Source organism: Ornithodoros turicata, chromosome 2, assembly GCF_037126465.1.
Source record: "Ornithodoros turicata isolate Travis chromosome 2, ASM3712646v1, whole genome shotgun sequence".
NCBI lineage: Eukaryota > Metazoa > Arthropoda > Arachnida > Ixodida > Argasidae > Ornithodoros > Ornithodoros turicata.
This window is the reverse complement of record NC_088202.1, coordinates 48,127,252-48,139,172: the sequence shown is the minus strand read 5'-3', so window position 1 is coordinate 48,139,172 and position 11,921 is coordinate 48,127,252. Positions and strand designations below refer to the sequence as shown.

At 48.3% G+C, this 11,921-nt stretch overlaps 1 protein-coding gene across 1 annotated transcript; it reads right to left on the bottom strand.

The window, feature by feature from the left end:
* Window positions 1-1,159: 1,159 nt before the first annotated feature.
* On the bottom strand, window positions 1,160-1,891 carry LOC135384609 (uncharacterized). Its single transcript, XM_064613807.1, has one exon. The coding sequence runs from the start codon at window positions 1,889-1,891 to the stop codon at window positions 1,160-1,162; it is 732 nt and encodes a 243-aa protein (XP_064469877.1).
* Window positions 1,892-11,921: the final 10,030 nt, after the last annotated feature.

Genomic DNA, 11,921 nt, shown 5'->3' with positions numbered 1-11,921 from the left:
GTGGTTCTGCGCTGGAGCTTGAGAGAACTACAAAAATGTCAGTGCATCCCTGTCTTCTTCTTTGATGCCAATCCCGATGTCATCCCGAATGCCGATGCTATCCAACTCCCAGAAGTTTTTTATCACGTCTTGTTCTTCGGCTGTGCATCCCATCCGTAGGACGCACACGGCTGTTGTCGATCGTTCCGTGCACTCACTGCTGGGGTGAGAGGGTCCTTGGAAGGTCCAGCCAAAGACCGTATCAATGGCTACCAATCTGTCGTCCAAGGTGGACTTTGGTGGTGGTGGCTTGGTTTGCAAATGTGTTGTTGTGTAATTTCGCCTCACCAACAACTTGCAACTTGAGCTTTTGCGCAATATCCTCTCGAATGAACGTTTTTTGACTCCCTCCGTCCACCACGCCTCGTAGATGGGTACACGCAGTGTCAGATGAAGCACAAGCCCGAAAAGTTTGCAGTAGCATCTCCGTGTCATGAGGCCGCTTGTCTTTGTTACTTATGATCTGGTTGCTCGCTGCCATCACACTGGTCATCGCCACGGCGTCAGAAGCACGTCCAGGTTGTGATCGCGACGGGTCGCAGACTGCGGGAGCGTGCCTGCTGCCACAACTGTTGCAGGTCACTTTGGCGCGACAGTACCTTGAACGATGTCCTCTTCTGGTGCACCGGAAGTACCGCATCTCTTTCGCCAGCCTCTTTATTTTCTCGGCTACTGGTAGGTTCTCTTGGCAGTCTACCGTGTCGTGCTGAACTGAGGAGCAGAATGCACACTTTATAGCGCTCTCGGTGGTACTTTGAAGAACCATCCCAGTGGGAACACTCCTGCTTCCTTGGGCATGGTACGGTTTAGTCCCCGATGGCGGCTTGGAGTCTTTGACCCCCGATCGCTCTACACTCTCCAATTCGATGCCTATGAAGTTGAGAAGCTTAGTCAACTCATCTGTCCCTCCCTCGGCCGTAGCAACTTGAGCTTCCGGTGTGGCCGTCGCGCTCTGAACGGCTGTAGTGTCGCGGAGGGCAGTCGTTCCATACCGCACGGTCCTGTGATACTCATTACACATTACTCATTACATTACTCACAACCATTTCCGAAGGGATCGCTCACAGAAGGATGTCCGCCAACATTGGTGCGTAGCTGCTTGTCATTACACCCAGGGCTTTCAGGCCCCCCGAACATTGGCTTGGACGTTGTCGTACAGACGTCGGAGCCCTGACGGGTCTCTTCGGGACTTTACCCCTGGCAAAGTTCGTAGCTTGGCCAGATACTCTCGCTCAATCTGGTACGTATCTCCAAAACGCTCTACTAGTATCTCGATGGCGTCATCATAGTTGCTAGCAGTTACCTGCAACCCAGGGATGGCGGCTGCAGCTCGGCCTTTCAGCAAAATGGTCAAATACTGAACCTTCTCAGTCTTGTTGAGTCGCCGGTCGTCATGCACCGCAGTGCGAAATTGCTCCCAAAACATCTGCCATTGGGTGAGCTCGCCCCCGTAAGTCATCAGTTGCAGCTTTGGGAGCTTGACGCCTGCCGGAGCTTGTTCGCTGGCTCGTGGCGTGGCAGGGAAAAGGGCCTCTGAGGTCCCCGAAGTTGCCTGCTGTTCCACGTAGTGAAGGTCGGCTAGACGTGTTTGCACCTCGGCCATGGCATTGGCCGCCTGTTCCTCATAACTAAACATGGTTTCGGATTCCGTTGCGAGTTCGTCCTCCTTGACGTAGACTTCAATCTCCTCATTCGCATTTCGGAGTTCCCGATCGGCCACTTCCAATCGAGCCAGAAGTCCATTCAACTTGGTCCTATTTACGCTGAGATTCTGTCGAAGGTCGATGACCTCGTTGACTATCCTCGTTACTTGGGCACGGCGTACTGCTCGCTTGGGCTTGAGCCGGTCCATGATTCCTTTCCGAACGTTCGAAGTCTCGTGCTGCGAAGACAGGTCCCGGGTTTGGGCACCAGTGACGATGTGGAACTTCCACTCTAAGAATGACTGGACCTGACTTCCGCAGCTCCCAAACACAACGAACCCTTTATTATGATGATAAGTCCATTGACGACAGCTCCCAGCGTCGCAGCAGTCTCCCAGAGCATCCGGTTCCCAGCAGGCCGGATCGCAGAATGCAGAACGTGCGCTTCCGTAGCGCTGGTCAGTTTTTCCCGGCCTCGTCTTTCACATTTGTTAAAAAATATATAACACACTTGCGCCTCCTCACCAGAGCTGCTGGCAGCCTTCCAACGTGGGGCGGGGAGCGGAGTCACTCGTTTCTGGTAGGAGACACAAGCAGGAGCTCCCGGTGACGTCACCTACTCTTAGGGAATCCGAAACCGTTTTTCGGGTTATTTAGAAAATGTGTGGAAGCACGTAATCTTCGTTACATATTTTGTGTGCTGATACTTTGAACAATGTTGATTTATAGTGCGAAATAATTAACTTGGTGCATAATAGCAGTTTAAAATATAGGGCACTTTCTCATATACGCTTCGAGAGCTGTCGCGCCACTGCTTTGGGGTCATTAATATTGCATGCAGTCACGACATTTGCTGAACGTCGCAACAGTGAAGCTTGTATTGATGTAAAGCTAACTGCGTCCCGTATCAATGTGCCACGGATGAGCGACACTTCATTCGCTATAATGAAATATGAGTCTGGTCGATGTTGGTTGCGATACATCATACAAATATTGTTCCGTTTACGGGTTCTGCTTGCAGTCGGTGCAAACGATGGGTTTGATTGATGATGCTCATTCGCGAAAGCAGAAGATGGAGAACAATGGAAACGGATTGTGTGGCAGTATGTTTTGATTCGACATGAGTAACGACCCCACAATCGTGGCATACCATCCCCGTTGTACTAATGTATACCAAAAGGTGTCAAAGCAAAGCGAAAGAGATGAGGGCAGACACGGACAATGTCACAATAACGTTATCTATGTACCTCCGTTGGTTGATTTAGCTTCAAGTCAACCCACACGCCTCACATCGTCTTGCATAGCATACCGTCGCCCTATCAAAAAACAATATCAGAACAGTCTGACGTGAACATCAGTATTCCTCATGTAGTACCAATAAGCCTGATGCGGCGAAGCCTCTGGCGTCCTCAGAACACGGTAATGCGACATTAGAACATGATAACTACATAAGGTGTATTATTTACCCTTACTTAACGTCTTTTTTTCAGCCAATTTGTCTCCAGAGTGAAATGCGTCTTCCTCTACCTATTCCTTATTATTTTCCCTTCATTACCTTTCATTAGCATGCTCAAGCACCTGTAAGTGCTATGGCGTAGCCAGTATCCATCCTGATGAAGCCTACATCTTCTTGTTCTTTTTTTTAGAAAATGTCGCTACATCTCGATGAAATTTTCCTGCCTAAAACAACGTACAATGTTTGTGTTACACATATAGCATGCCAATCAAGACCAGCGCTTAAACGTATGCGACAGAAGAGTATTCGTGTCGAGTCTTGTCATGCGCAAGGGTAATTCGTTGAACGGATAATTTCTAAAGGGTTAATTCGCTAGAAAAGCGCATAGCATCTCACCTGTTCAACAGACGTGGATCGAGATGATAAATGCGCATTCATGCAGTGCCTATAAACAGAAGATGCGCAGTCGGTAAATGGGAGGATTATGTAAAGGCGTTCGCTTTCGGGTCAGCTAACGTTACGTGGCGCTGCCGAGAGAACTGTCAAAATTTCAAGAAGATTTCGGAGATTGCCGGTTTCCTACAGCATCGCGTCGATGTAATTTAGGGACAATATTTGGTGGCAGCACTGGTGACAACGCGTAGGTTCTACAACACAGAGAGAACGAATTCTTTGTGCTCCTTGAGGTCAGGCTCACTTCCACAGTGAGGGGAACCATTATGCGAGATGTTATATGCGTCACTGCTGTGCTCCAGAGCAGGCTGTACAGCCAGGCCTTCCAGGCACACTTACGGCTCATTCGTGAAGCGTTTCACTCAAAACAAAAGCACCTGGATTAATCTCCTCTCGGAAAAGCTGTAACACTTTTCTCCATTGTTCCTGTTGATTCATTGTGCTTGTGAACTTACTACAATATGCATGCTACATGTAGCATACACATTGTAGCAAGTTCACAGGCACAATGAATAGAGAGCTACAGGTTACATGCACCCTGTTGCCCTGGTGCGATTAGAAGTCGCACTCCAAGCCTACTCAGCATCACATCTAAATAGTTCACTTGCCTGCTGTAGTGAAGCTTACTGCATGGCTCAGAATGGCAGCAATGTCGATGGATGTCATAATGTAAGGACATCACAGCATCACCGCCCAATGCCACAGTTGCTTCAGAGCGCTAAAACTGCGTTCTACCGGTGGTACAGTGCAGGACAAACTTTACGGAACTCGCTCCGGCGCATTACTTCCTCAGAGTGACATGCTAACCGCGAATGAGACCGTACGGACTTACAGACATCTGGCTGGATGACCGGCGCACATGAGTGTAAGTCCGTACGGTCCCATTCCCTGCTAGCGTGTCACTGTGATGAAGGAATGCGCCAGAGCCTGTTCGGTAACCTTTTGTCTAGCAGTGTACCAGATAAAGTAGTTGCGTGGTTTGGTCGAAGCGTGCATCCACATGAGAGAACCAGGCTCGACGGTTCGCGAGCGAAAACGGAGGAAGCCGAATTGCTGCCCCCACGGCGCCGATGATCTGGGCGCGTTGTTCACGTCTCTCCCGTGTCGTCCTTCGTGTCGTGTTTAATAGTCGTCGTTCTTGCCTCTCCCGTCAGACGAAAGACGAGGGTTGACCAACAAGTTTTTAACGCATAGTGGTTTTCCTTCTCCCCGCACTGTGAGTCGGAGACGATACTCTCAGCACCAGAGGCTTGGTGCACCCGCATATACTTTATAATAATGTAATAAAACATATTTAATCTGGTGTATTCGTTTGTTTTGAAAGTTACATAATGGCAAATAGTGAATATTATCATTTACAGAGACTGTTGTGCGTTTCATAATTGTTATTCAAATCGCCTCCCCTCTTGTCGGCTTCTCGTCTGTGGAAGTTCGCGCGCTTTTCAGAGCCTGGGGGACAGCGGCGCCCTCGTAATTGTGAGCCGAAAGCAATAGCTATAGAAACCCGCGTGTTTTCTAGCTGTGCACAACAAATTCCAGTGAATTGAAAACACATGTGTCTCAAACGGGAAGTTGGCCTTTTATTCCACAGCGCCCAGTATATGCTCGCCCTATTTAGTTGATGGAATGTTCACCTTTCTGCATTTGCTTCTTCACGCTTGCAGAAGCGAACAAAGCATGCACATTTGGCACGAAATTATTAGAATACAAAGCGAAAATATTCTAATGTACCTGTTCACTTAATTAATTTAACACATTGGAGAAATGGAGTAATGAGAGCCGCATCAACATTACGCCGAGGCAAAGATTCGGGGTTACAACTTCACGTATTTAACTAAGATTTAATGACGTGTTTACAATGTGTCCCGTACTCGCACATGTTCTCACCAATCTTCATTCTTAGCGTGGAGAATCAAGTTTGAGAATCAAGAGAATCATATATATAGAGTATACTGAGAATAAGTATTTGATCACCACACCTTTCTTTGCACGGTATGCTGCACATAACTGACTCACACAGCTCCTGCACGAACAGAACAAAAACATCACTTTCATCAAGTTCGGAACCTTCTGACACATTTTTTCCAAAAGCAGTCTCCACTGCACCGCTGAACACATCGTGATGTCTGCGGAATTCAATGGATGCTACGCGTTCGCTTATTTCTAACGATAGCAAAGACAGCATGGAGATCTGCCATGTTTGCCCGGAGCACCGTGCTCGCAGTGACCAAGCGGGACCCAAAAGACGAGGATTCTTTCGTCTTTCCCTCGCGACGACCATATGGTTACGGCGAGACTGTCGTAAAGTCGCGAACAGCCCGACTTTTGGCGCGGGAGACGATGCGTGCGGCGTGACCGCTCCGTTGTCATGACGACCAAGACGAAAGACAACATGGGCTTAATCGTTTCACATGTTCAACTTAACGGCACGAGACAGCTGAACGAGTCGTTCAGGCTAACGAAACGAGCAACTTTATCGATGCTTTGCTGTGGTCACAATCTGTGCTCCTCGTGCAGCTTCTTTGTGCGCGCGTGAGCGCGCGTTGCGAGCGCTCACGTGTTGTGATGTCACCGCCCTGAGCGAAGAGCAGGTGGTGGTGGTGGTGGTGATGGCGATAGGGCTTGCCGTTGTCGGCCTCACGTATGTGGGCAACGTCACGACTGACGCCCTGGGGGAATGTGCGTCCTGGGCCGACTTCTAAGGGAACTGTGCCGACATATGTCTGAAGGCGTCTGAGGAAAACCCAGGAAAAACCCCAGACAGCACAGCCGGCACCGGGATTCGAACCCGGGTACCTCCCAGTCTCGACGTGACATGGCCAGCACGCTAACCACTGAGCCACGGGAGCTGGTGAGCGAAGAGCAGGCTGGCAGCGAAGCTGCATCTTCTCCGACCAATAGGACTGTTTCATTTGTTCCGATAGCTCGTATTCTCGTGCTCTCATACATGCTCGTTGCGTTCCAATGTTCGTTCCCATGATCGTTCACCGTCTTCTTCTTCTTTCCGTCTCAATATATGGCTCGCAAGTCGTGTGAAAATAATGAACAAACAGTACGTCACTGTACGTATAATAGTCAAGCAATGCCCAAAAAATTGTAAATCATTTTCCTGCCCTGACGATGGTGTCCAGTGAGAATGGTCTTAAGTATGATACGAGAACTAGTGTGTGCTGAGTTCTATAGGGCACATGGAGCCCGAGACCAGAAAGGGAAGACGTAGTGGTATCAGAAGTATCAAAAGAAGAAAGAGGAGGAGGCTGCCCGTTCTCCTCAACGTATACACTTATTTCATTAACTTTATATAAAGTTTTCCTTCAAACATGGAAGTACAACGCGCAGCCTTACTGTAAGGCTTCATAAACAGCAGACTTAAAATAAATTCGCAGTGCAACGTTTTTCTAGTAAGCCTGAACAGAACGTTAGTGAACTGTTTTAATTCCGTGCTAGCACCGCGAAGCAAGATAATGTTATGGAATTATTCAAGACAATCGACCTCATGAAATGTACAGAATCCTTTGCTTTTCACGTTCATTACAACATCAATACTATGTCCGCAATGTAGTATTAAAAAGAACAATTCGAACACTACTATAAGCATCCATTTCGCCTTTGTTGTTCATCACAACACCCGTAGCTACCAAGACGGAGTGAAGAACACGGTCGCAAGTCCTCACAAACGGTGCGGAGAGCGTTTCTTGGCGGACGGAAGAACTTTCCAAAATCTGTCTCGTCCAGTTGAAAGGCATCCTGACGCCATCACGTCCATGGGGCACAGTTAGCCGCTTGTGTGATCGCCCAAGCGAAGAATCCTTCCGCCATCATTGTTTGGCAGCTTCAACGTTAGCGAGTCGTTAGGAATAACGAAACGAAGAAACTTACCGATGCTCTGCTGTGGCACAATCTCTGCTCCTAGTTTAGCCGCTTCGTTGAGCCTATCGTGCCCGTTACGAGCCCTTACATGTTGTGATGTCACCGCCCTGAACGAACTAGATGGTGGTGGTGGTGGTGGTGGTGATAGGGCTTGCCGTTGTCGGCCTCACGTATGTGGGCAACGTCACGACTCACGCCCTGGGGGAATGTGCGTCCTGGGCCGGCTTCTAAGGGAACTGTGCCGACATACGAACGGGAACGAACTAGAGCTGCCAAAGAGGCTGCAATCTTTTTCGACCAATGCGGTTGTTTACTTTTGTTTGGATACCTCGCATGGTTTGTCCATGGTTTGTCTATGGCTTGTCGTTGCCACTTCTTCGTCTTCTTTCTCGTCTTCATCTGCATCTTCTGGAGAATATCTCACAGCCCGCATGTAACCACTGGTGTAAATACAATGAAAGGGGGGGGGGCATGTCGTTTTTGTACACAGTCGTGGAGAAATACATGTTCGTTTCTGCAGAAATTCCGCTTCTGCAAATCTCCAAATGAGATGCTTCACACTCTAACGAGTGGCTAGACCCACTCGTTAGGCAAACGATCTCATTGGATCGTAACTGGACCGAGAGATTACGCCCCTGTCACTTTAACGAAAAGAATGCGTCATACACCACGTGCTCGAGCTCCCGAGTGCCTCGCGCTTCGTTAGATCATGAGCCATGTAGGCGATGAAGCCTGTGAGCACGTGAACACATTCGTTAGGCAGAAGACGCCGTCGGTCGTTACGCGAGCAAGAGATTACGCCTTTGTCCCGTTAACGAAAAAAAAAGAAAAAAAAAGCGCGTCACGCGTCACGTGAAATTTGTCACGTGTTCGTGTTAACGGGAGCTCCGCCCCTCGTTGGCTCGCGAGCGATGGAAGTGATTAAGCCCCCAGTCTCCGGCGTGGTCGATATGAAGAGAAGCTTGCGCTCAGTAGCAGGAAGCGAAGGACGTCCGTTGCAACTGGAACTTCCGGGTCACCAAATGTAGGTGGGCGTTCCGCTGGCGCAACCAGACAAAGTTGTCGCGCGGTCAGGTGCACGGCTAATGAGCTGAACGGCCATGCCGCTCGGTTTTATTGACACTTGCGAGCAGTAGCATTGACTCAGAAAGTTATCCGTTGATTGGATGCTGTAGATAGGGTACTACCAGCTCCCGTGGCATAGTGGTTAAGATGATCGCTTTCCACGCCGAGATTGGGAGCTGACATGGATTTGGATCCTGTCACCGGCTGTGCTGTCTGAGGTTTTCCCTGGGTTTACCGAAGACTTTCCAGACAAATGTCGGTACAGTTCCCCCTGAAGTCGGCCCAGGACGCATACTAACCCCCTATCCCCCACTCCTTCCGGCTGTCCTCTCTCCATCTGTCCACGTCTGTACGCCGCTCATAGCCACAGTTGCTTCGCGGCGCTAACATGGAATTAAAAAAAAGATAGGGTACTTCAATGGCCACGTTACCAAAGGTTTACTAATCCTCTCTAATTGTTGCCAACACCAATGTGCTGGGTGGTACCATATGTGGCCACAAAACCCAGCACACCACCATCACATTTGGTTTCTACGAGGGAGAAATCTGCTTGAGTTTCAGTAGCAAGCACAGGAACACAGACTAGAGGAGGATATATTTATTAAAGCAGATTGAGAGAAAAAAGGAAGAAAAGTCAGCTAAGCCGTATGTCAGCTCGCTATTGCGCAAAAAAAAAAAGAAAAAATAGAGAGAAAAAGGAAATACAGGCTAAACTAACAAAAGGTGAAAGCAGGATGAGATAGATGAAAGAAACGTAAGATGATCAGTTATATAAAAAAAAAAACATGATCGTAGTGTGTATGGGGGTGAGAAGTGAGGATGGGGCACTGACAAATGTGATGTCAAGAGCTGGAACACGGAAAAACACCGTGTTCCACTAGTCGGCGTCACTGTGCTTACTCATCAAACCCATGGAGATATTTCCCTCATCGCATCCGCACCAGCAAACTTGCCTCCTATTTCTCTGTTGATTTCGTCGTTCAGTGATGTCCACACACCAAGGGCTGCGTCAGTTCAGAGAGGCAATATTAAAGTGGGACCATCTCATGCATACTCCATAGTTTAGAAGATGACACAGCACGAAAAAAAAAATCACTCGATGCTCATGCAACGCAGCTCTGCACTTTGAGTGCGTCCCTATGAGACGGTCGTGGAAAATGCAGCTCCCCTGCTGCTGGACGAAATCGAAGCATCGTGAAACGTAATAAAGATTCTCTTGCTATGTCACCCCCCCCCCTCCCCCTCTATGAACTGTTGCCTGCCCGCGATGCTGGAATCATATTCTTATGTGTCTGTGTGCTTCTCCTCTTTCTAGATCGTTCTCTGTTGGAGCGATCCCCACTGCACAGAGCGTGCATGCCTTCTGGCATGCCTCTGCTTCAGCAAGATGCCATCAGGACTAAGTGGTGTACTATGCCAGCCCCGCGAACTAAAACCCCGAAGCTGCCTTGGGCAGTGCCTGGCAGTGATTTATCCACACTCTCAGAAGCAAAACGGATAAATTTACGCTTACGTCCAATCTTACCCTTACTAAGCGTAAAGTTCGACAAAATCGCAGACGCCGTATCCGTCAAGCTCTGTTTTATTCCTAGTACCCGTAAACGCGCTCGCTGTAAGCGTAAAGGGCGGAGTTTTATGCGTAAATGGGGCGGAGGACATGATTTACTCTTATATCCTGAAGCATACGATTTCGTCTTGACGGATAAACTGAAGCTCTGCGTTGGAGTATTAGCTCTTTACGCCTATATTGACGCATATTGTTTTTCAATTGTTATACGGGCCCTGCCTTCTGAGAACACGTGCATGGTTCCGTGTGGAAAGCGTCTTTCCTTTCGCTTGGTTAACGGCCACTCTGGCTTCTGGCGTCTCATATTATCCATTTACGCTTATATTGACGCTTATTGTTTTTCAATTGTTATACGGGCCCTGCCTTCTGAGAACACGTGCATGGTTCCGTGTGCAAAGCGTCTTTTCTTTCGCTTCGTTAACGGTCACTCTGGCTTCTGGCGTCTCACGGTCTCACAACATGCACGGTCTAGCAAATGTAAGTTGTCACATTTTGCGCTGGGTGTCTATAGTTTTTTTAATTTCATATTTCATTTGTGTCAAACTTATCACATGAAGAGGTGGTCATCGAACGAGACAACGTCGCACGATATGTGGGCAAGGCACGCGGACGACGCTGCTTGAACAGTTGTGATTCTCTACGCTATCTCCGCGATACAAATTCGTATGCGTACGCCCATTGTCCACCAGGTGAGACTCTTTTTGTTCTCGTTTTTCTCGGATGTGCGTTTCTCCCCGTTGAAGCATCTTTGTTAATGATTCCTCAATCCGTTCTTGTAATAGGAGTTCGGATGATTATTGCTGATTATACCGCAGCATGATGTGTTGACATGATGCAAATCGATTTTCTGATGGTCACGACTTTCGATAACGTGGTGCAGGTGGTGGTTGTGGTGGTGCTGCAAAACAAGTGTGGAACGCCACTTCAAGACAGTTGAAATGAGTTACGCGTCTAACATTATTCAGTTAACTGTTATCTTAAAGGACTAGAGTGTTTCCAAAGTGGTTTTTGTAGTCCATGTTACGTTTATGACTATTTCATGTAAGCGGCCTCTGCGGGGATGGGCTCAGGTCTGGCAAAGAGCACCTCATCGGCATGATTTATTTCGGTGTTACCATATTTACGAGATTAGCTTTCCCATTTAAACGCTAGAAACAGTATCAGTTCCGCGATATATACTGCTGCACAGACACCCATTTGACAGTACCACAGATCACATCAATGACATGATAAAATAATTTACGGGTCTAACGAAATTCAGTTGAATGCTACTTAAAGGATGAGAAAGATTTCAGAATGCTATGTTTGCCAGCCTGTGACCATTTCATGTGGGAGGTCTCTGGAGATGACCCAGGTCTGGCGAAGAAGACCTTATCTGCATCAGGTATTATGACGCTAGCACATTTTCGAGATTAGCTTTCTCATTGAAATGCAATACGATATCTTTGGAATCTACTGTTGAACGCACATGCGTAGCCATTTGACAATATCAGCAAGCGCATTATTTTGCGCTCATGACAATAAACTTCTATGTCCAGCATCCCAAGGAACAGGACACGACATGCCCTTCGTAGCCATGCTGGACTGCATAATACCACGCATGCACTCTCAGCTGGATTAGGTGGTGCTCCTAATTTTTCTACTGTGCGACACATTCTGGGAAGAAATACACAAGACTCTACTCACAAGAAAAGTCTGCGGAGAGTTCGCCTCCGCCGGCCATAGCTGGGCGGCCTCACACATGAGGACCCTCATGAGGACGCCTCACGACGACGAGGTGAGGATGAGTGAGGCCAGGTCACGCTGAAAGTTCCTCATGGGGACAGTC